A 24,902-nucleotide genomic window follows, 5' to 3' on the forward strand; every position below is an offset into this window, starting at 1 on the left:
GGGACACGGGTTCGTGCCCCGGTCCGGGAAGATCGCACATGCCGCGGAGCGGCGGGCCCGTGAGCCATGGCCGCTGAGCCTGTGCGTCCGGAGCCTGTGCTCCGCAACGGGAGAGGCCACGACAGTGAGAGGCCCGCATACCGTAAAAAAAAAAAAAAAAAACAAGTGCCCTCCAAGAAATCTACATGTTGAAATACTTTTGCCAACACAGGCACCTACAAATACAAAGACATTTTCTTTCAGAGAGTGAATAAAACAATACTTATTCTAGGAAACCAGTTACGGAGGTCTCTTTTATAACAGTATTTAAATTCTATTGGACCTTCCAAATAATTTAGATAATTAAGTACCTGGTAACCACCAACAGCTTTCACTGGAAAGGATAAGTAGATAAAAGACAGCCAGGGCTTTGAGAGACTTAAAACAAAGAAAATAAAACAAAACAAAGCACAGTGTTCTTTAGAACTGATATTGACTTAGGGGCAGGCAAGTAGGAGGAAAAGCTTAGGGCTTCTGAGCAATTCTTCAGATGATAACTCTGTCCTCATCTCTGCCACCCGGTCCCCAGCGGAGCATCTCTCTCGGGTGCCTGCGAGTTGAATTCTGATGTTTGGACCTGAAGGTAAATCTTGTTTTCTTTGGGCTTTGCTTTCCTGTAGCAATCAAAAATTTAAAATCTAAGTTAAAACACATAATGGGGGAATTTCTTGGTGGCGCAGTGGTTAAGAACTTGCCTGCCAGTGCAGGGGACACGGGTTTGAGCCCTGGTCTGGGAAGACTCCACATGCCACGGAGCAACAAAGCCCGTGTGCCACAACTACTGAGCCCGTGTACCACAACTACTGAGCCCACATGCCACAACTACTGAAGCCCGTGCGCCTAGAGCCCGTGCTCCACAGCAAGAGAAGCCACCGCAATGAGAAGCCCACGCACCACAACGAAGAGTAGCCCCCGCTCACCGCGACTAGAGAAAGCCTGCACCCAGCAACAAAGACCTGTGCAGCCAAAAATTAATTAATGTATTAATTTATCAAAATTAATTAATTCAATAAAATACATAATGGCTTGATTAAGAAACTGTTGCAAAGTTGTACCCAGGAATAAGTCTCAAAAGAAGAGGTGAGAACAAGAACAGCAGGTGACAAAGAAGACAAGGGTCAGCAGAGACCGCCAGTGACCAGTTCTGGTTCTCTGCCTGTTTTGCTATGGCCTGTGTGCTAAGAACAGTTTCTTACATTTTTAAATAGTTTTTGAAAATCAAAAATAAAATATTATTTCTTGACACTTGGAAATTAGATGAAATCTAAATTTCAACATCCATAAATAAAGTTGTGCTGGAACTCACAAACCCATTCGTTTGTGTCCTGTCTGTGGCTGCTTCCCTGCTGAAAGGGCAGAACTTAGCAACAGAGACAATGTCCCCGAAGCCAGAAATACTTACTCCCTGGCCCTTTAACAGGAAGAGTTTGCCAACCCTTCACATAGAGCACCTGTTGTGTTGCTGCCTCACTCCATCACCTGACAGTCAACATTCCATTCTGAATCTGGGGACTTTGAGGGTATCTGTCATTATTTCTTTCATCTGTAGAATGGGTATGCTAATGACAGGAGCTGCCTCGCCATGTTTTGGGAGGATGGAGTGAGAAGGCACCTGAAACTCAGTGAAGCTGACGCACCATGAGCCTTCTGTTAGCTAGAGCTACCATTACTCCCATTCCCTGGCCTTGTTTCCTAGAAAGTAGGGAAGAAGGTGTCATTGAAATGATCTCTCCGGCAAGAGACTGTGGCCACTATTTATGGAATTAGGATAGCGGAGAAAGCAGATAATGAAATAAGTGATGATTATACTTTGTGCAGGGCATTATCAAGAACACAGGATGAACAGGGAGGTGCTGGGCTCAGAGCAGAAGCCCCTGGCCTCACCTGGCAGGCCAGGAATGGCTATGAAGATGGAGTGAAGGGATAAACACAACATCTTAAAAGATGACAAAGTGCCTATTAACAAATTATAATGAAACATTTTAAAATCAGAGAGTCAACCTTAGCTATATATGTCTACGACTTGGGACCAACAAGAAGCTTATTGCCAGCAATTACAAGATGTGCTTACAGTTAAAGTAGAGTGTCTGTCCCTCATCAGCACTGAGAAATGCAGATTTCCTCAAAGCAAGGAGCACAGAGGGCCTGAACAGGTATCGACTGTCATTAAAAGTTCAGGTTTCCGGGTTCCCCCATTCATTTACCAAGTCAGAAACCTAGAAGGCCCAGGAGTCTGCATTCTTCTGCATACTAAGTTTGAGAGTCACTGAGGAAATCACACCATATGCAAGAAGAATGGAGAGAATCTAAGATTCATTGAATACCTACTATGTGCCAGGCAATGGATTAGTCGCTATCACCTACTTTATCTCATTGGACTTTCACAGCAACCCTCTCAAGTATTATCGTGGCTATTCTTCAGGTGAGGAAATGAAGGTTATAGGGTTCCATGACATTCCCAAAGTCACTTGGCCAAGTAGACGACCACCCCTGGACTGAACCCAGGCCTTAATGAGTCCACGGAGTCTATTCTCTACTTCCCAGGGACATGTGTGTCCTTACTGTGGGATCCAGAGAACCGAGTCTGTAACAACCACATCATCAAATGCTTTGTCTTTCTTCCTTTCCTTTTTTTTTTTTTTTTTTTTGTGGTACGCGGGCCTCTCATCGCTGTGGCCTCTCCCATTGTGGAGCACAGGCTCCGGACGCGCAGGCTCAGCGGCCATGGCTCACGGGCCCAGCCACTCCGCGGCATGTGGGATCTTCCCGGACCAGGGCACGAACCCGTGTCCCCTGCATCGGCAGGCGGACTCTCAACCACTGCACCACCAGGGAAGCCCCTTCCTTTCCTTTTTTATGGCTTTAAGGGTAAGACCTGGGACTCCACTGAGCACTTGTCCCCATCATAGGAATGAAAGTTTTAAGTCATTCTTCTTTGTGAAGAAAGTCACTAAGGAATCTGAACCAACAATCGCTAAAAAGACAGAAGATTGATTTAAAAATAACTTCCAACTCAGAGCTGTTAACTCGGGGGGTGACCTAGGGACCTTGGTGCTCCATGTGCCCAGTATCACAGACGAATCATTCTATCTCACAGTTTAGAGCAGATGACTGTCTGCCCCAGCGCCCAGAGCTCACCTCCGCAGGTTCTCCGCGTCCTCGATGGTCTCTGGCAAAGCGACCCCCTTGGTCTCTGGAAGAAGCAGCGTCATTCCCCCGGCAACTAGCCCCAAAGCCGCTTCAGATGAGACAAATTTCACATGGAGCCATTAGAGCATGGTCAATACCATTTACATATGATGACAGCTAGCTAAAGAGATGCCTAGGTAACACGCGTGTGAGGGTCACTTTTAAAAAGTTGGGAACATCTAGAAAATTAAAGCAATAGAATAACTGGGGAAATGGCAGAGTAAGGAAAGGGAATATTGTCTTTGTTTTACTTCCACAGTAACTGATGTTTAAGTATTAAGGGGATTTATTGATTCAGGTACTTCACAAACAATATGGGACTCAATTTTGACTAGTTACTATATATACAAAATACTATATTAATTTAACATAATATAATATAGTATTTGTATATACTAACTATAATTTATATATTATTATTTATATTCAGTAACTATAATATATGTTATATACAATAATTTGTTGTAATATATAATAATATATAATTATATAATACTTTCTAACATACATTATATATAAACTATAACATTATATTACAGTTACTATATATAAATATTATGTTACCATATATACATTTGATATGGAGCCTAGGTGATATGTATGTGGGCAGTGTGGGCCTCTCTTGTTACTCATCACTCCCCGTCACCCCTCGTGGGTTCGCCTGGGCCCAGGCATGGAAACTCTCTACATGGGCAGCCGTTTTGCCCTCCACCAAGTGGTAGGTTTGGGAAGAGGTGGGAGAGTCCCCTCCTCCTTCTCTAACCCAATATAATCAGTAACAAAGCTGATACTAAACTTTGATTCCCATTTGTCCCCCTGTGTCTGCTGTCAATTGTTAAGATCTGGAAGCAGAACAGGGATGATAATCTAGCATCTTCAAACCTCTAGCAATTACATGTTAAATACACAAAAATTGGGAGTCAAATTCGTAAGAAACCAGGAGGCTGTGTCAAATGTTCTCTCCGATTCTATTCCAGAGAATGAATTATTGGACTCCAGAGCCGTAGGACATAAACCTCTGGCCCCCACCTTCTAGGAACAGCATCTTATCTTCCCCGTGAGGCAAGACAGAGTGATCCAGGAGCCAATGAAAGAGCAGGGGCCATCCTTCCCTTCTGTACACTCGCTGGGAGGTACCATTTGCTCATCAAATAGTTCTCGAGTATTCACACTGAGCTGGAAACAAGGAATGATAAATGTTTCACGAAGTCTTACCAAACAAAATGAGCGGTAAGCCTTGCCAAACCTCCATCAGCCTGAAGACCAGGAAGGGGGTGATGACCCCACCCAAGTCACACAGGGAGGAACACACCATCACTCCAAGGTTCCTGATAAAATACAGAGAACAAAAAAGATGACATCTCTGTGAATCAATTTTCCAAATGATAAACTCGTTTTAAAGTAAACACACCATTCCCGAACCTCCAGGGTGGGGAGAGGGGCTGGAGATGGAGTTAATCACTGATGATTTAATCAATCACACCTACATAATGTGCCGAGAGGGTGGCACACCCCAACTCCACAGGGATAGAAGCACCTGTGCTCAGGACCCTTCCAGACCTTGCCCTGTGTACCTCTTCATCTGGCTGTTTCTATCCTTTATAATAAACCAGTAAATGTAAGTGCTTCCCTGAGTTCTGTGAGCCATTACAGTAAATTACTGAACTCAAGGAGGGGGTCATGATTTATAGCCAGTGGTCAGAAGTGTAGGTGTACAATGCGGGGCTTGCAACTAGCATCTAAAGTAAGGGCAGTCATGTGGGACGAAGCCTTAACCTGTGAAGTCTGCACTAATTCCAGGTAGTTAATGTCAGAATTGGATTGTAAGAATTGTTTGGAGATTGGAGAATTGGTTGGTGTCATTAGAGTTCTTTCTTTCACATAGAGGGATAGGGAAGGATAAAGAGAGGATATTAAGAAATGGAGGACAAAGAAAGCCAGAGGGGAAATGTAAGGAAACTGTCTACTTGAAATGACCTCCCTCTTCATCCCTGACAATAGTCTTTGCTCTGAAGTCTACTCTGTCTTATAGGAATATAGCCACTCTGGCTTTCTTTTTATTAGTGTTCACATGGAATATCTTTTCCATACTTCTACTTTTAAACTATCTCTGCCCTTAAATTTAAAGTTAGTTTCTTGTAGACGGCATACAGTTGCGTCTTTTTTTTTGCCAACCTGATATCATTTTCCTTATTTCTGAAAGACTTTTACATTTCTTGTAGTACAGGTCTGCTTGCGATGAATTTGTTCAGCTTTTATATATCTGAAAAAGGTTTTATTTTCCATCCATTTTTTGAAAGTTTATTTTTTGATGAGTCAAGAATTCTAGGTTGACAGTTTTTCTTTCAGTACATCAAAGATGCTGTTCTACCACTTTCTTGTTTGCATTGCTTCCAATGAGAAATCTACTGTCCTTATTATCTTTGTTCCTTTTTCTGATGTCTTTTTTCTCTGACTGCTTTTTAAGGTTTTTGTGATGTGCCTTTCTTGATGTTGTGTGTGTGTGTTCTGGGTCAGTTTGTTCTGTTACACAGCATGCCACTCCAAATTATAAATCCAAGCATTCTTTTATTTTCAGACATTTTCTTCAAGTTTTTTTTTTTTTCTTGAAGTTCTTTTGTTTCATTATTTCAATTATCTTCTGGGGAACATATGTTTAAACATGATCTCTAAGCCTTTTAAATTCTGTTTATTTCAATCTTATTTTGCAATTCTTAGGCCTGTCTTGCCTTTACTATATCAGTTCTCCTTTGTAATGCTTTCAAAGTAGTTTTCATTTGTCAAATATTTTAATTTTTCTTTTTGTTTTTTTTTAGCCTGAGCTGACTTCATCTATTGTCTTATCACATAGTCTCCCAAGAACTTGCATCTCTGCTTTACACTCTTCTTCTTTTTCTTTTTTTTTTTTGCGGTACGCAGGCCTCTCAATGTTGTGGCCTCTCCCATTGCGGGGGCACAGGCTCCGGATGCGCAGGCTCAGCGGCCATGGCTCATGGGCCCAGCCGCTCCGCGGCATGTGCGATCTTCCCGGACCGGGGCACGAACCCGCGTCCCCTGCATCGGCAGGCAGACTCTCAGTCACTGCGCCACCAGGGAAGCCCGACACTCTTATTTTATAGAGATGATTGATTCATTAATATTTTGCATTTAGCTGTAGTATATTTGGCCACACTTTTTATTTGCTTTCTGACAATATTTATCCCTGTGCATTTTCTTCATTTGCCATTTGCTTTTCCTCTTCCTTTCCCCCTTTCATCTCATGATATATTTGTATAGCTCCTGGGCAAGTTACTTTTTAATTTATTCTTCTTCTTTCAGTACTCTGATTTCTTTCTGTATCAGCTATTTTAGAAGGATTTGTGGGGAGGGGCACGTTCAAGGCTACTAGACGTTTTCTTTCTGACCAGGGTTGTCTGTGTTTAGATGCATTGGCCTCTCTTATCCCTAGTCTACAGAGGCTGACAGTACAGGACTTCTCACCCTGCAGGGTCTCTCTCTTCCACCCCACCTCACAGCACACTGCTCCCTCAAAGGTTCCTGAATGTTCTCCCACAGCCTTGCCCTCCCTGGTTCATCTCCAGCCACACAACACCCAGGGGAGGAAGCACATGCCCCCAGCCCTGCATCCTCCCTGTTATTGCAACAAGGGCTTGTGGGTTAGACCCTTCAATGTACACTTCCTGCTTTGGAAAACCACTGGCCTTGTCTCAAATTTGCTGTCACAGGGAGCTTCCCTGGAGTCTTCCAGACCCTCTTAGACTCACTGCATTAGGCAGCCCTTCTTGTTCACTATTGTCTTTCAGGGTCATCCTAGTTTCAAAAATGGCATTTGCATTTTTTTTTCTTGTTTCTCATTCTTCTCATAGCATTAGTGTGATTTCCAAGAGGAGGAAAAAAAGACACCCTTATTTTTTTTTACAATTTTAAGAAAATAAGTCTTAAAAAGAGAGAAAAATTTGATAAGCACACAGACGCTAGACGAAGTGAAGAACTAGGCCCCTTCTTTAAAGTTCATAAGAAACTGTTTGCACTTGAAGTGTTTGTAAAGTAATAATCCCTTTTTTCCAATTTCAATTCGATTCAATTGATTGAAAATATCGAAACTTTCATGACTGCCTTACTTTTGTGTGTGGTGTGTGTGGATCAAGTTTAAGTTATTTCTGAACACCTGGCCTCCCTTCCTAATTACTGAGAATCCTCATCAGACTGACTCTCTGCACAAACAGTCAAGGGCTCCTTGAGGACATGTCACTTGGCCTTCTTCCACCCAGCGCCAGGCACTCAGTACCTTAGGCAGTTTACATTCTGAGTCAGTCCCCTGGGTCCAGTGGCCATGACAATGGAATTGTTTGGCCCGGCTATTTTAGACTCGGCTCAGAACTGCCAGATGTAGGTTTTTCTCCTTCATTTGTCTTCGTCTCTTTGTACTCATTCCAAGCAACCTTTTCCAGATGAGAATATGAGAGACGGCCTTTTAACGAAGGGATGGGCAGGAGAGAGGAAAGAGTGAATCAGAGTCACCCTTGTGTCTTCTGGCGAAGGGAGGGGTTCTGAGAGCTGTCCCGCTGTAAGAGGGGGATATGGGGAGCTGGAATATTTCTTAGGCTTCACTGGTCTGATGACATGGGGAGAAGAAACAATTTATACAGAGGAAAAACGAGTTTAAGGAAATCTGCCAAATTCTAACAAAGATCAGAATTAAAGCTTTAAATAAAGTGGTTAGTTACTTTTACAATAAAAATGCTCTTCATTTGGGGCTTCCCTGGTGGCACAGTGGTTGAGAGTCCGCCTGCCAATGCAGGGGACACGGGTTCGTGCCCCGGTCCGGGAGGATCCCACATGCCACGGAGCGGCTGGGCCCGTGAGCCATGGCTGCTGAGCCTGCGCGTCCGGAGCCTGTGCTCCGCAACGGGAGAGGCCACAGCAGTGAGAGGCCCGCGTACACCAAAAAAAAAAAAAAAAAAAAGCTCTTCATTTAAACTAAGTCTTCTAAGATACAGATGATAACAAGTCCATGCAAAGACGCTCAACATCGTTAGTAATTAGGACAATGTAAATCAATAATAGCTCTTTCCGTGCCGATAGTGCCCTCGCAAACATGGTGGATGTTCCTAAAACCCGCCGGACTTTCTGTAAGAAGTGTGGCAAACACCAACCCCACAAAGTGACACAGTACAAGCAGGGCAAGGATTCTCTGTGTGCCCAGGGAAAGCGGCGGTATGACCGGAAGCAGAGTGGCTATGGTGGGCCGACTAAGCCGATTTTCTGGAAAAAGGCTAAAACTACAAAGAACATTGTGCTGAGGCTTGAACGCGTTGAGCGGAACTGCAGATCTAAGAGGATGCTGGCTATTAGGAGATGCAGGCATTTTGAGCTGGGAGGAGATAAGAAGAGAAGGGGCCAAGTGATCCAGTTCTGAGCTTCATGTTTTGTTTTGTTATGAAGACAATAAAAATTTGAGATTGTTTACTTCGTTTAGTTTCAATTGTTTATTTATTTATTTATTTTGGAAGGGAAATAAACTAGTCCCATCAATAAAATTCTCCTTGGGGAAAAAAAATCACAGTAATACCACCATTTCCAAGAATTACTTATTTTTTCAAAAGCTGGCAACACCAAGGACTGATGAGGATGTAGAACGACCAGCTGTCTCATGTGCAGCTGGTGGCGGCCACTTTGAAAAACATTCGGACGGTTTCTCATGAATTTAAACTCACATCCACCACGTGACCCACAAAGCAACAATGATTGCAATTACCAAACACGAAACACACTCATACTATGTCTTAATATTGACATTCAGTCCAGGAATCCTCCACTGTAACCGCTCCTTTACTTTGCAGTGAAAATTGATTTGTATATTTTTTGCCTCTGAGTCCTTGTGGAATTTTTTTTTATTCAAACAGAAAGTCACAAAAATTATAATCATCCTCATCAGTTCACTCAGTCCCACGTAATTAATCACTCCTAAGTTTTTACCTAAGAGGAATGAAGACATATGTCCACTCAAAGACCTGTATGTGAATTCTTATTGGCAGCTATATCGTAATTACCCCAATCTGGAAAGAGCCCAAACCTTCATGAGCCGGGAAATGGACAGACACATCGTGGCACATCTTCCACACACGGGACACTACTCAGCAATAAGAAGGAGCGAAGCACTGATACATGCCACAGCGTGGACGGGTCCCGTGATGCCAAGTGAAAGAAGCCAAACACAATAGGCTACACGCTATGTTATTGCATTTACATAATATTCCGGAAAAGGCAAAACCACAGGGAGAGAAATCAGACCAGTGGTTGCCAGGTACTGGAGGTGGGAGGGGAGAAGATGGCCCACAAAGGGATATGAGGAAGCATTTGGAGGTGATGGAAATGTCTCTATATTACATTGACTGTGATGGTGGTGAAATGAGTATAATCAACACTAATCAAACTGTACCTTTTAGGGGGAATTTTGCTCTAAGAAAATTCTACTTCAACAAACCTGACTTTAAGCAATGAGTCATCTAGGCCTGTTGCTATGTTTACAGAGTCATCATGGGAAAAGCATCAGCTTCAAGGTCAGAAAGAAGTGGGTTCCTGGTTGCCAAGAGGGTGAGGGGGTGGGGGAAGGATAGTCTGGGAGTTTGGGATTAGCAGATGCAAACTATTATATATAGAATGGATAAACAGCAAGGTCCTACTGTAGAGCACAGGGAACTATATTCAATATCCTGTGATAAACCATAATGGAAAAGAATATGAAAAAGTATATATATATATATTATGCATAACTGAATCACTTTGTTGTACAGCAGAAATTAACACAACATTGTAAATCAACTATACTTCAATGAAAGAAAGAGAGAGAGAGAAAGGAAGGAAGAAAGGGGGGAAGGAAGGAAGGAAGGAAGGAAGGGGGAGGGAGAGAAAGAAAGAAAGAAAGTGGGTTCTTGTCTGGGCCCTGCCACTTTCTAGCTGTGTGACTCTTGGAAGGTCTCTTTCTCTTTGTAAACCTCAGTTTTCTCATATGTAAAATGGGGATCACAATGACATTATAGGATGACCCGCAGCCCATGTCTGGCAATGCTCTGTATGTCACTGTACAAATATGAACTGCTCTTAAGCAACTTATGTCCAGAGGTGTCAGTGGAGCTGCGGAAGTTTAGACAACTGGTCGGCGCTAAGGACAGGGTTGCACCTCAGCCTCCCACGCGCCGCCCAGGGCTCTCTCCTCTGTGCCAGATGCCTTTCTCTTGCGCTTGCCCTCCGTACAGGGCACGATGCGACCCTTAGTCCACTGAACCTGTGCATTTCACCTTCTCTACCAGGTTAGGCGAGGGCCCTGTCTTTGATGCCCAGCCCCCATCTCAGTATCAGACAATCCACCCTTGGGGCATCTTGGCGGATGGTACTCACCGAGCCTGGCTGGCCCACAGCTCTGCCAGCGGCCACCCAGCCCACACCACCATGCACTCACCTGAGGAACGTAGGGTACAACTCAGCATTCACCAGGCACACCATCTGGAACGCAAGGGTGATTCCCATTCGGCCAACACAAGCTACCACGATATTCAACCAGTGCAGATCTGGAGAAGAAACACACAGAGGGCGTGGAGAGCAAGTGAGGACTGTGCCCGTGGAGTTGCCGGGAAAAGCCGTGATTGGAACCTTGGACTTCAGAGCTGGAAGGGCCGGAAAGATTGTCTTATCTGACCCCTCCATCATGGATACGTAAACTGAGTCCTGAAAGGTTTCGGGACTTGATGATGACGCATGAGGGGAGGCCCCGCTGGGCAGAGGGACGAATGTACTTTTCGAATCTCAGCTCGGCCTCCCGTCAGCGGTGGGACCTGGCAAATGCTTTACTTCCTCTTCTTTTTTTTTTAATCAATTAATTTATTTATATTTTGGCTGTGTTGGGTAGTTGTAGCTGTGGCTCACGGGCTCTAGAGCGCAGGTTCAGCAGTTGTGGCTCACGGGCTTAGTTGCTCCGCGGCATGTGGGATCTTCCCGGACAAGGGATCGAACCCGTGTCCCCTGCATTGACAGGCGGATTCTTAACCACTGCGCCACCAGGGAAGTCCACGATTTACTTCTTCATGCTTCAGTCTCCTCAGTTGTAAAATGGGAATAATTTTACCCAGCTTATAGGTTGTTGTGAGATTTAGAGATAATACGTGTCAGATGTGCACCGTGACCACTCCATCAGTGTTGGCTTTTTAATTATCGTGGATACTGTGGTTGCTGGCACAGTGCCTGAAATATAATAGGTCCTCAACAGCATGGTTCTCTCGGGCAGAAGTCCTGGGGCTGGTAGACCAGATTTCTCATTCTCAGTCTAATGTTCATTTCCCAACACATTTTTAACCCAAACACCTTTCAGAACAGTCTGAGAACATGAGGAAAGCGAACGCTCGTCTCCTCCCAGGAGACTGCTCTCGGTTCTTGATTAGCTGGAGGTACAGGAAGCCCTCTCCTTCCTGGGGCACCATCATCCACTTCACTTGGTTGGTAGGTGTTTACCCGAGCCCTAAACCACCAGTGGCTCCTGAGACAGGCCGGCTCACCAACAAAGCCTCTGGGGTCACAGACAGCGTGTCATCTTGGCCCTTGTCCCCACGAGCCGGCTACCCATGGAAGGCATGCTTCCTTCACTTCGCCAGCATGAGGCTCCCGGGAGAGCGGACCCGGTGGCCCTAAGACCCAGACAGCCCAGGGCCGTCATAGTCTCTCCAGGTCTCAGCTGCCCTCCGCCTGCTGGAGAACCCAAGTCAGGCCTTTAGTGAGGGACCACACCTCCCAGCTCCCAAAAGATAGAAGATAAAGGAATTCACTCAGATAGCTAGAGGGGGGCCCTTGTCACAAATTCTGTGGCCTTTGATCGATTTGGCAAGATGCTCCACTGGACATGCACAGCATCCCTGCCCTCAGAGAACTGCCCTGCCTCTGTCAGGGCCCGGGCCCCTCTCCTCAGCAGCCAGAGGGCCCAGTTAGAGCCACAGTCCTGCTGCGTGGCCGCCCTGTGCAGAGCCAGGTGGTTTCCTTCCATGATCAAGATAAAATCCACGCTGGCATCTCCTGCTAACCCCTGACCTCACTCTGGCTGTCCTCGCCCCCGCCTGCCCAGCCCCAGTCACAAGGGTCCCGCCGCTCCTCCTCCAGTGCCAGCTCTCCCCATCCACGGGGTCCTCGCTCTTGCTGCTCCCCTGCCTGCAAAGCTCCTTCCCCGGATGCTTACGTGGCTCGTCCCCACTTCATTCAGGTTTCCTAAGGCCACCTGTGACCACCAGACAAAGAATTATCGCCCTGTCCCTCTCCCTCCTTCTCTTTTTCATCTAGAACATAAGCTCCACAAAACAGAAACTTTCTCTGCTTTGCTCACATCTGAGATCCTAGGGCCGAGGTGCTGCTACATCGAGTGCATAGAAGTGACTGAAATATTTCCTTGCTGCGGGGGGGTGGGTGGCAGTGAAGGTTTATCATCTAATGTGATGGGGACTAAATGGGGGCAAGCGGAGAGGGCGGGCACTGGGAGGAGGGTCCTGCGGGGGGCGCAGGACAGAGGGGGTGATGCCTGAGTCCCCTCTCAGCTTAGGAATCACCTAAGGTTTATCCCTGAGGTGATAAACAGTCTCGACCTCAGGCTCCCTCTCAGCACTCCATGCTGTGACTAAAAAATAAAAATAAAAAGCTGCCCATTCATTCCATTTTACCAGGATTCCAGAAAAAGGGAGATGGGGAGAGAATGGGTAAGATCGATTTCAGATGCACTCTGCCTCTTTTCCTGCCTTCTTTGTTCTCTCTCCACAAAAGGAGGGAGAAAAAAACTTGAGTTACCTTTTCCCATCTCTTTAAATTTCCAGCCTGATCTATAGAACCTGGTTCTTGAGAATACAGATTTTACAGGACGTTTCCCGTAATATCCTATCCAAAAGCCTGCCCAAACGACTCAAACCAATGAGCTCAGAGCACAAGCAATAAAAACTGAGAAAATAGCAAATCTGCCTTCGTATTTTTTTAACATTTCCAAAAGTAACAGATGAGAAAGGCAATTTATGTACTTAAATTAAAACCACCCAAATGAATCTCCTTTGGCTTATCTTGGATTGCTAAGAATTATGGAGTAAAACACACAGGTACCAAAATGGCTGGTGTTAGAAAGGCCAGCAATACCAAGCACTGGTGAGGACGTGCAACCATGGGAATGCTCACGCATCGCGGTGGGAGCGTGAATTGGTCCAACCGCATGGAAAGCTGTCTGGCTATATCTGCTAAAACTAACATACATCCCCCTCGTAGCAAGGGAAATGACTGTCCACGAAAAGATGTGCCCGAATGTTCACTGCAGCCTTAATCCCAATAGGCAGACACTGGAGGCCACACAACTGTCAATCAACAGTGGCGTGGATATATAGTGGGGTATTCATACACTGGGATGCCTCACGATAAGGAAGAAGTTCAAACTTCACTCTCGTGACAACGTGGACGAACCTCGTGGACGTAAGGATGAGCAAATGAAGTGAGGCCACACAGAGCACGCGTGGTATGGTTCCGTTTGTATGAAGTTCAAGAACAGTCAACATTAATCTGCAGTGGCAGAGACCAGGGTAGTGGTGACCCACGCAGGGTTGGTGAATACTGATGGTCAAGGAGGGTGAGGAAACCTTCCGAGATGTTGGCAATGTTCTTTATCTTTTTGTAGGTCGTGGTGCCCAGACATACACTCATGTAAAAATTCACTGGCTTGAACACTTATAATGGGATCATTGTACGTATGTTATACCTCAACGTAAATGTTTTAAAAAATATTTCTAGACTCAGGTAATGCCTTGTCTTTGTGTCTGTTCCAGAGGCTTATGAAAGAGTTAACACACTATTCCCACAATTCAATGACCCGGAAGATGATGAAAGTGGACCACTCACCGTGTGAGATAAAGATCATGAGGAAGCAGGCTGCCCCCACCACCAGATTGGACCCAGCCAGCGGGTAGAGGCAGCCGAAGCGCTCGATGGTGACGAGGATGATGAAGGCCGCCGGGAATTCGACCAGAGCAGAGTAGAAGAAATCCAGATAGAGGTTCCCGCCGGTGACGCCCATGTGCATGATGAGGCCCTGGTAGAGCACGGAGCTGGTGAGCCTGAGCAGGGAGGAGAGGCCGGGTCAAAGGCAAGCTCCTCGGAGGAGGGGAGATTTAGGATTCTGGCTGGGAGGATAAAGGACACCGCGAGCTGGGTGTAGAATGTTCTAGAGCGATATGAGAAGAGGGGGATCAAAATCAAGAAAGGGGCCCTTGAGGGGCCCTCGATGAGACCCTCCTTTCACAATTTATGGGAGGGTGTGACTTACAGGATAGGTTCCCGTTTTTGAGAAATGGCAAACAATGGTAGCTACTGTTTACCGCGCACCTGGGTGCTGGCCCTGGCCTGAGCACTGCATGTGCCCTGCCTCATCAGATGCTCCAACGGCCTCCAAGGGGAAGGGCAGGAGAAGGCAGTGGTGAGTGAGCAGTTTCAGGAATCAGACTGCTGTATGAGCTGTGTGGTCTTAAGTTAACTAACCTCTCTGTGCCTCAATTCCTTCAGCTGTGAATTTGGGTTGTCTTGAGAATTCATTGAGGTAATGGACAAGACGTGCTCAGTATAGTTCCGGACACAGAGTGGGCACTCAGTGAAGATGAGATTTTACTGCTGTCATTGTTGTCTCTCCAAGGGCAAGGATCCAGAACACACCAGGGTGGAGAAGTCGGCCAAGTCTTTCCAGCTCCACAGTGGTCCTCCCTCCACACATCACACCATCTTTAACAGGCACTATTCCCTTACTCTTTTTACCTCATTTCCCGCTGCACGACCCCTTCATCCATATTGGAGGAAAGAATAGCAGTGTCACAGAAAATAGCACACAGACCGATGGGGACCAGCACAGCCACTCCCACTCAGGGGGGAATTCAGAGAGTCCCATGTGTCACTCTTGGTCAAACTACATAATTTTGGAACGTTGAATGATTCTACTGGTACAGCTGTTCCTCACTATCCTTTGGGGATTGGTTCCAGGAGCCCCCGGGATACCAAGATCCAAGGATACTCAAGACCCTTGTATAAATTGGCGTAGTATTTGCATAGAGCTTATGCACATCCTCCCGTATACTTGAAATCATCTCTAATAACTTATTATACCTAATATAATGTAAATGCTATGTAAATAGTTGCTAACATGCAGCAAATTCAAGTTTTGCTTTTGGGGACTTTCTGGAATTTTTTTCGGATATTTTTGATCTGCAGTTGGTTCAATGCCCAGATGCAGAACCTGCAGATATGGGGGGTCGACTGTATTTACACTGTGAGAAGAGATATAGGTGGATAAGAAATTATTTTCTTATAGAAATGCCAATTGCCCATCAGCTCCAAAACTGAGATCACAGCGTATGTTTCTCATTACTATACCCCCTGGTTTTATAAAGCTGCACCCAGAGAAGCATGGGGTGCTTTTGTTTCTAGTCCTAAATTATTCCTGGTTGAACCAAAGGGTCAAGAATACAAGAGGGCTTCCCTGGTGGTCCAGTGGTTAAGAATCCGGCTTCCAATGCAGAGGACGCAGGTTCGATCCCTGATCGGGGAACTGAGATCCTACATGCTGCGGGGCAACTAAGCCCACGCGCCACAGCTACTGAGCCCACTTATCCTGCATGCTGTAACAAAGATCCTGTGTGCCACAACTAAGACCCGATGCAGCCAAATAAATAAATATTCTTTTAAATGTAAATTAAAAAAAAAAAAAGAATACAAGAAGGAAGGCCCTGGCAGCAACTCAGTGAGTTAAGATGAGCCCGGTAGGGTCCTCCATGCTGGTTAGCTTAGCCGGTTAAATGGGAACGGTCACCTTTAACCCACAAAGAGACTGATCCAAGAGAAAGGAATGGAGAACCCTGAATTTTCTGTCCAAAAAGACCCCCCAAAAACAAACAAAAAACTAGCAACAGTTAACAAATGTGCAGGGCTGCCATCTTTTGGCAGGACCCACGAATTGCATGCACACATTAAAACAAACAGCAATTTGTAGTTGTCATAAGCCCTTTATACATATTATCTCATTAATTCTTCCAACAGGCCTGTGAGTAGGTCCTATCATTATATCCACTGGCTGATGAGGAAACTGAGTCACAGAGATCACGAAGCTGCCTGACAGTCACACAGCCAGGAAGTGATGGGCACCCCTCCCGAGATGCTGTGATGAATGGAGTGGAGGGGGGGTGGGGGGGAGGGGAGGGGACAGCAGGAGAAGGGGTCCAGGGGCCAGGGCGCGTGAGGCCTTGTAGGAAGGAATCTGGTTTTCTTCTCGGTGGACTAGGAAGCCGGTGAGGATGTGGACGAGGGGGTGACCTGGGCCGTGACCTTTGCCTGCTTTGTGAGCAGTTCCTGGGGGGACAGGAGTGGGGGAAGACCACCAGCGAGGAGGCAGCCGCAACAACACGGACGAGAGATCACGACACTCCCAGGGGGACCTGAGAGAGCAGGTGACAGGGAATGGCAGAGTCTCAGTATATTTTCAAGACAGAGCAGAATCTGCCCAAGGATTGCGTGGAGGGGTGTAAGACAGCAGAGGGGACAAAACCGCCACCTTGACAGGAGTGCTTAGGGGATGGGAGTGGGCCGTGGAGTAATATAGGAGGGGAGCAAGCCTTCCTATCTGCAGAGTCCCGGGCCTCCACACCGAAGAGACATTGCTGAGTCCAATACTGAGCATCATGAGAAATGCACCAGGCACCCGGGGTGTTTGCAGAGGCCCATCACGTAGCGGGCACAGGACTCCTGGGCCTGCCCGGAGACACGGTGACCGGGGCTGCCGGGACAGGGTCAGGTTAGCCTGGCATCTAAGGAACCTGGGATGGACTCTGTGGAACAGTGGTCATTCATTCAACCTTCAGCAAGTAATTACTGAGGGTGCCAGGGGCTGCCCTCTTAGTTGGAACCCTGATTTCATGGACGGGCACATAAGTGCAGGGCAGCAGAGCGACTCCAGTGGAAGCGAAGCCCAGGGTCCAGCTACTCAGCCCCGGCATTCGGGAGTAACTGAACAACCTCCCTCGTGCTGAGGAGAAAGCCCTGATGTCGGGAGCTGACCCGGCGCCCCTTGAGGAAAGAGCACAGAGACCCCGTCTCCAGGTAGCTTCCTGGGAGGTGGATGCAGCCCTGGGGGTGTGCCGGGGGTACATGGCTGAATCTGGATGTGGATGTGAGTTTCCTAATCGGGTGTGAAAAAAAGCACTGATACTCTCATCGGGGTCTACAAAGGTCTTAGATGCGAGGAAGGGCTCTTCCTCCGTGAAAGCACCAAGAGCCACTGACATCTCATCCACCTTCTGACGCTATGTCAAGACTCGGCTGTTCCCCAAAGACGAGACGTGTGGGATTTGAGGCAACCTTGAGAACCCTCCGTCCAGCTTACTGTTGACCTCTCCTATGTAAGAATTTCTTCTTACTAAAATGAGGCCCTTCCTCTGCTATGCAATCCTCAAGGAAGAAATCAGATGTCTTTTTAAGGGCTCTCTGACCACTAGAAAACCATCTGGAAATTCCTTTTCATGCTTCTCTTTTTCCACCTGAGTTGTTCCACTGTCTTTAACTTGTACCCGGGTATGCAGGTAAGCCCACCAGTTCCATCTGGGGACAGGCGTCGGAAAGGGCCCTTACCACAGGTACATCAGGATGAAGGTGTGCTTCCTCAGGTGCGGTGTGCGGAACAGGTCTACAAACGAGGGGCTCAGCTTTTCAGTGACATCCTCTTTGAGAGACAGCATCTAGGAAGGAGTCAGGGCGTCAGCTGCACCCAAGCTGCCGTGAGCAGGAAACGCCATCAGGGCCCCCTTTCCCGGCCCCCGCCCCGAGATCGGTCCTCGCATGGCTGCCCGCCACACCCATCACCCCAAATGTCACCAGTGCCCTCTTGCCTCCCAAGGCAGCCCCACAGGCATGCTCTAAGTGATAAATGCAACCCAAAGCTCAATGACGGGAGAAACCCTCTGCTAGGCTGTCACCTTGAGGTCGGCAGGAGGCAATTTCCCATTCTTCTGGGCTATGTGGTCCATTATCTTTACTGCTTGAGTGTTTCTCTTTTGTGATAACAGCCATCGGGGAGACTCGGGCACAAACCTGTGGACACACATCATCACGACGTCTCATTTTCTGCGGAGCTCGTCTGATGTTAAGCCCCGATCAGGGGCTCACGCTGGGACTGTGATTCCTCAAGCGTCTGGTGGACGAGCATCTGGGGCCACTGTGTGCTGGCCTAGAGAGCCCACACAGGAGCTCTGTGAGTCACTCGTGCTCTTAGTGCCACCTGCTAGGATTGACGGACCAGAAGAGAACCATCGCTTCCTATGTAGCCTTCATCCAGTGGGGCGGGGGTCCCATTCTCTCCTGGAAGCCAGCAGCCCTTCTCCCCACCCCAGGAAATCTCTCACACATAACACATGCTCCACATGCCCCACCCCTTGCGATACAGCAGCTGCCTCCTTGTAAGACAGGGGCTGTGGAACATGTCTCAAAATATTTCCAAAACAAAATAAACTATAGTCATTTTTTTTTAGCATCAAGTACACCATGGTGTTTATTTCAAATGGGACAGGGATGTTATAAAGTCAAAGATTGGGAATCTCTGGTCATCTGAAAACACACAGGTATAGTCTCACCCAGCCCGGCCATCGGGACTCAGCCAGGGGGTCCCGTCACTGGAGGGACCCTTGTTTCACACTGACAAGGAGGGAGCAGGCTCTTCCTGGACGGGAGTGTACTTAGAGCCGCAGGTTTGAGAAACTGGGTGGACTCGATGCCTCTCACGGAAAAGATCTGCCCTCAGCAAAATGGTGACGAAAGCTGCATGGACGCGATCGTTCTCTCCACAAACCTCTCTGCTACCACGAACCCCCCCCACCGACCCCCGCTTCCCTCCCCCACAATAAAAACTCAGCTGTCTAGTTGCCCCTCCCTTCACCCTGCCAAGGGCTGACAGCTAATAAGATTAACAGCTCACTTGAACGGGTTTTGTTCCTAACGGTTTAATGTGCACACTCCCCAAAGATCCTTTCATCCCTTCATTCACTCGACAGACAGCAGATGCCTCCTTTGTGACTCGGCGCCCTTCTGTCTGACTCGTAGCATCCCAGCCTCTATCTTGGGGACGCGAGTTGAAAGAAGCTCTATTTGAGGGCAGCGCCCCCGGGGGAATGTGACAGAGCTCCCCAAACGGCACAGATGGCTGTAAGCCCCAGGCCTGCGGGTAGGGCCGCCCTGGCCGCCGGGAAGACGGGGTCCCCGCGAGGACACAGTACCAGTAGCACAGCGGGAGGAGGAAGGTGGGCAGAGACACGGCCAGCTGGAGCCAGCGCCAGTGAGGGACAGCGTAGGCCAGCCCGGAGAGCAGCACGAGCCCCACCGTGAACGCCACCTGGTAGAGGATCGCCACCGTTCTTCTGTAGCCCAAGCCCACGAATTCTGTGACTGAAACAGGAGAAGCGTCACTGGTGGGCTCCACCGAGGAGAGAAGCCAGGGCGGCGCGCCCCCGCCTCCTCCGTGCGCCTCCGGGGCTCCTTCCCCAAACGCCCTTCCGTCTCCTCCCCACGAGGTCCAGTCCTTTTGTCCCGGCTCTCCTGCAGCCGCCCCTTTTGCAAACCCCCCATCTGCCGTCTGGAGTTCTCCTTTTCACGCGGCAGGATTCAGTCTGCCGGGCTCTCTTCCCCGGAGCCTTCCTCCCATCGGCTCCAGGCCGAGCTGGACTCTTTTCCACGACCCCCGGGAGCGCTCGTTAATTTCACGACGGTCTTTGAGTGCCCGCCAGGGACCTGGGCGTGTTGTGGGTGTTTGGATGTATCGTGAGCTCAGTCGGCAGAGTCCTGCCCTCCTAAGCCCGCATTCACGTGAGAGATGGTGGACGACACACACAAGTGAGAAGTCACAGCCGGTCATAACGCGCAGCGCGCTGTGCGGAGAGAGAAGGTAGATGGCCCGAGGGGATTCAGGAGAGTCCAGGGTGGAGGGGGTGCAGATTTTCAGAGAGCAGTGGGGTGGGGCTCGTGCGTGACATTTGAGCCAAGACCTGCAAGAGTTGAGGGAGTTTAGCCGAACACAGAAGGGCGAAGCGAGTTCCAGGCAGAGGAAACAGCAGCGCGGTGGCCCTGTGGACGAGGATCCCCGTCAGTGGGGCAATGCGCCCTCCTGGGGGGCCTCATAGGCTTGCCGAGAACATTGGCTTCCACTGCGGGAAACGCAGAGCCGCCGCGGCACAGGGGTGACGCGATCCCACGTCTATTAAAGACTCACTGTGCTGCTGCCTGTAGGTGCCACAGGGAGACCACCGTGGAGGTGATGTGACGCTGGTGTCTGGGAGCCGTGGAGACAGCAGAGGAGTGAGATGAATGGAGTTCCGGAGGGATTTTGAAAGTAAAGGGGACAGCAGGGCTGGGGAGGGGGGCACAGGTGGGACAGACTGGGGGATGGGGGAGCACAGTCTCCTGGGTCCTGCCACGTTGAGGGGTCGAGGAGCAGAGGAGGAGTCAATACAGGGGACTGCGCAGGAGCCGCGCGCACAGGACCAGGGGGTGTGTGGCCCACAGCAAGCGGGGACAGCCGCGGGAAGAACGAGGCCAGGGGTAGCTCTCGCTCCACCGCGGGTAAATGGGGTTCCCGGTGGGTCTCCCTTTCTCTCTAGCCTTTGAGCTCCTTGAGGGAGGACAGGGGCCTTATCTCTCTTGGCACCCCATCTCGCCCCCTGCCTGCCAAGTGGCAGCAGGTGCGCGCGCTGCAGGGAGGAGTCTGGGGCGGGCATCCCCCTAGGCTACACCTGGGGCACCTCGTCTACCTCACAGCCTTGTCATTCCCATGCGGAGGAGCCTGAGGCGCGGAGAGGTTATGGAACTTGTCTGTAAGACCACACAGCCGGTCCGTGTTGGGTGTAGCTTTGACCTCAAAATTAATCCTCTTCACCACGGGCCAAGTAGTGCACGTTCAGCATATAGGTGGCTGGGCTCTCACTAAATATGTGCTGAACTCACTACACTTAACCGGCGTGTTCATGGTTTCCCAAGGGAGGAATATGATTTTTCTTGGCTCTAGTGAACTATTTCTCAGGATGCCAAGCCATAGGACTTCATCTTCAGAGATGGCAAGACATGGCAGAAATGTGGGTTATCCTCACTGCTGTCTGACGTGCCCCAAAACCGGCTGAGGGAAGCACAGATGGTTCTTATACCACCTTCTTCTAAGGAAGTATTTTTCATTTTCTATTCTTACCCTTCAGAGAAAATTTGAAAAAAAAAAATAGTATATAGAATTACATTGCTTTGCACTTCATTTTTAAAAATCATTATGTTTATCTCTTCTTTTATTTCCTCTATGTCTTCTCTCCTAACTGTTTACTGTCCTTCAAACCAGTTGAGTTTGTTGTATTTACTTTGAAAGATGCTGGTTCTTTCCTATTTAAAATGTCAAAATACTCTCCCACCTGTCTCCCCTTCCTGCACACCCCCATCGTTGTAACCACATCACATGTGATCTTCTTCTCCCAAATGGATTAGTTGATAGGAAACACTAATTTATTAAAGTGGTTATATAAGTGTCTCTCAAACAGAAAGAAAGAGAGCGTGCAAGAGAGAGAGAGAAGGAGGCCATCCTGACAGCATGCCCAGCCCTAGTCACGCAGACAACAAATACACCTGGAATGACCACACTTTCTCTAGACCCTGCAAACATCCTCTTCCCCCAAAAAACCCACCTCCACATTTGGCTTCATCCCATTCTACCCCACTACCTGACTTCCGTGGCTCCTTAAAGTGTGTGGAAACCTCAGGCCAGCAGGTGCTTACTCAAGGTGTAGCCAGCCGTCCAGCTGCCCTTGCTGACCAGCCCCTGCCCCAGGCGGAAGAGCAGCAGGGACGTGTAGTCTGGAGCAACGGCCGTCAGGACGCCCAAGATGGCGCTGATGAGGGTGGTGGCCAAGAGGCATACTTTACGGCCAAACCTTCAGAGGCAAGGAGACAGCGAGGTGAGGTGAGTATTGAGTATTCACAGGGACGATGGGACAGCAAGTGTCTCTCGTGGGAGACAAGACAGTTTTTCTGAGGGACCATGCAGTCCGTTGATCACTGCCCCTCCTCAAAGCCTGACCTTGTCCATCCTCAGTGAACAGCGACCAGCGGCTCTTGCGGGGTTCATTAAGCCACACTGAAGAGGAATCCTGAGCGCTCTCAGCAACATGGCATCTGAGTCAAGGATGAGTGGCCTCCCTCACTGACTCTCCTGCTTCTCAGACTCATCTCCTCTCATTACCTTTGTATTTAACAGACTGTATTATTATTAACAGGGTGCACCAGAAGCCAGGCTTTTCCCCCACATAGTTAGTCTTATCGATGGTCATACTAGTTTTTCTGGGAAAACCTTCAGTTCTAATAGTATAAATATTTTTTAATAAATTTATTTATTTTATTTTATTTATTTTTGGCTGCGTTGGGTCTTTGTTCCTGCGTGTGGGCTTTCTCTAGGTGCTGTGAGCGAGGGCTACTCTTTGTTGCAGTGTGTGGGCCTCACATTGCAGTGGCTTCTCTTGTTGTGGAGCACGGGCTCTAGAGCGCAGGCTCAGTAGTTGTGGCGCACAGGCTTAGTTGCTCCGCGGCATGTGGGATCTTCCCAGACCAGGGCTCAAACCCATGTCCCCTGTATTGGCAGGTGGATTCTTAATCACTGCACCACCAGGAAAGCCCCTAATAGGATAACTATTGAAAAGCGTTTTTCCCTTCCTTTTTCATGAATAAAATGGGCAAATTATTTGCTAAAACTTCATCCCATAATTGTGCTTTATTGATTCGATCTTTTAAATCTTATCCCACATTCTCTGGCAGTAAGGCAAGGAAGGAAGGGACCAACCTCTTATATGGTTACATTGAACTTGCCCACACCCAGGATCTCTCCCCACCAGGCCCAGCAAGCCCTCTGCCTTTCCCTGTCATCCTCCTTCCTGGCTTCCAGCATGTCTACTTCATTTATCTACTCCATGTCTTCTTGCCTCAAACTTCTATATAGAGACACTTCTTGTCTGAAGCCCACATCTTCTTACCCAAGAATGTTCAGACATAATAGTACCAGCATCCATTTTCTCCTGTGTCTCCTCCCAAAGGCAGCCTCACCCACTGCACTTGGGTCCAGCCCTTGACTGAGCCCCTTTGGTTCCTTGCTCTCTCCATGATATTGTTCTCATCTTCCTGGACCCTTCACCTCTCCACTTCCACATTTCCTTCACAGCCATCTTGTTTTAAAGAGTCATCTATGCAATGATCTAAAACCTATGGGATGCAGCAAAAACAGTTTTAAGAGGGAAGTTTATAGTGATACAAGCCTACCTCAGGAAACAAGAAAAATCTCAAATAAACAACCTAACCTTACACCTAAAGGAACTAGAAAAAGAAGAACAGATAAAACCCAAGTTAGTAGAAGGAAAGAAATTATAAAGATCAGAGCAGAAATAAGTGTAATAGAGACTAAGAAAACAATAGAAAAAGTCAATGAAACTAAGAGCAGGTTCTTTGAAAAGATAAACAAAATTGATAAATCTTTAGCCAGACTCATCAAGAAAAAGAGACAGAGGGCTCAAATTAATAAAATCAGAAATGAAAAAGAAGTTACAACTGACACCACAGAAATACAAAGGATCATAAGAGATTACTATGAATCATTATACACCAAAAAAATGAACAACCTGGAAGAAATGGATAAACTTCTAGAAATATACAATCTCTCAAGGCTGAATCAGGAAGAAATAGAAAATATGAACAGACCAATTACCAGTAATGAAATGGACTCAGTAATTTTTAAAAAAATTTCCCAACAAACAAAAACCCAGGACCAGACAGCTTCACAGGTGAATTCTACCAAACGTTTAAAGAAGAGTTAACACCTATCCTGTTCAAACTATTCCAGAAAATTGAAGAGAAAGGAATGCTTCCAAGCTCATTCTAAGAGGCCAGCATCACCCTGATACTGAAATCAGTCAAAGACACCACAAAAAGAGAAAATGACAGGCCGATATCACTGATGAACATAGATGCAAAAGTTTTCAAAAAAATATTAGTAAACCAAATACAACAATACATTAAAAAAAATCATACACCATGATCAAGCAGGATTTATCTCAGGGATACAAGGATGGTTCTATATCTGCAAATCAATCAATGTGATACACCACGTTAACAAATTGAAGAATAAAAACCATACGATCATCTCAATAGTTACAGAAAAGGCTTTTGACAAAATTCAACCTCCATTTATAATGGAGAACTCTCCAGAAAGTAAGCATAGAGGGAACATACCTCAACATAATAAAGGCCATATATGACAAACACACAGCCAACATCATACTCAGTGGTGAAAAGCTGAAAGAAATTCCTCTAAGATCAGGAACAAGACAAGGATATCTACTCTCACCATTTTTACTCAACATGATATTGGAAGTCCTAGCCACAGCAATCAGACAAAAAAAGAAAGAAAGAAAAGAGAAAGAAAGAAAGAAAGAAAGAAAGAAAGAAAGAAAGAAAGAAAGAAAGAAAGAAAGAAAGAAAGAAAGAAAAGAAAGAAGAAAGGAATCCAACAGAAGAAGTAAAACAGTCACTGCAGAAGACATACTATATGTAGAAAATACTAAAGATGC

At 47.3% G+C, this 24,902-nt stretch overlaps 2 protein-coding genes across 5 annotated transcripts in view; one reads left to right on the top strand and one right to left on the bottom strand.

The window, feature by feature from the left end:
• Positions 1-455: 455 nt before the first annotated feature.
• Positions 456-24,902, bottom strand: part of LOC113607013 (solute carrier family 22 member 1) — a 33,026-nt gene continuing 8,579 nt past the window's right edge. The window contains exons 3-11 of one of the 4 annotated variants that reach the window (XM_027081891.1): positions 22,069-22,223; positions 19,539-19,707; positions 18,246-18,360; positions 17,902-18,008; positions 14,137-14,351; positions 10,691-10,799; positions 4,444-4,556; positions 3,178-3,277; positions 456-653 (exon numbers count right to left, since the gene is read on the bottom strand). In XM_027081891.1, coding sequence (XP_026937692.1) covers positions 545-653; positions 3,178-3,277; positions 4,444-4,556; positions 10,691-10,799; positions 14,137-14,351; positions 17,902-18,008; positions 18,246-18,360; positions 19,539-19,707; positions 22,069-22,223 — 1,192 coding nt within the window. In that variant the 3' untranslated portion in view covers positions 456-544. Of the gene's footprint in view, positions 654-3,177; positions 3,278-3,302; positions 3,408-4,443; positions 4,557-10,690; positions 10,800-14,136; positions 14,352-17,901; positions 18,009-18,245; positions 18,361-19,538; positions 19,708-22,068; positions 22,224-24,902 lie in introns of those variants that run through there. The other 3 variants (XM_027081900.1, XM_027081911.1, XM_027081922.1) reach the window with 3 other exon arrangements.
• Positions 8,301-8,702, top strand: LOC113607021 (60S ribosomal protein L36a-like). The gene has a single exon (XM_027081936.1). It carries the CDS (start codon positions 8,327-8,329, stop codon positions 8,645-8,647), a length of 321 nt encoding a protein of 106 aa, XP_026937737.1. The 5' UTR covers positions 8,301-8,326; the 3' UTR covers positions 8,648-8,702.

This window comes from Aethalodelphis obliquidens, unplaced genomic scaffold (assembly GCF_003676395.1).
Source record: "Aethalodelphis obliquidens isolate GAN/ISIS:26980383/991018 unplaced genomic scaffold, ASM367639v1 scaffold3, whole genome shotgun sequence".
Lineage (NCBI taxonomy): Eukaryota > Metazoa > Chordata > Mammalia > Artiodactyla > Delphinidae > Aethalodelphis > Aethalodelphis obliquidens.

Coding starts and splice junctions, on each gene's coding strand:
- LOC113607021 (XM_027081936.1), top strand. CDS start 8,327: ATGGTGGATGTTCCTAAAACCCGCCGGACTTTCTGTAAGAAGTGTGGC.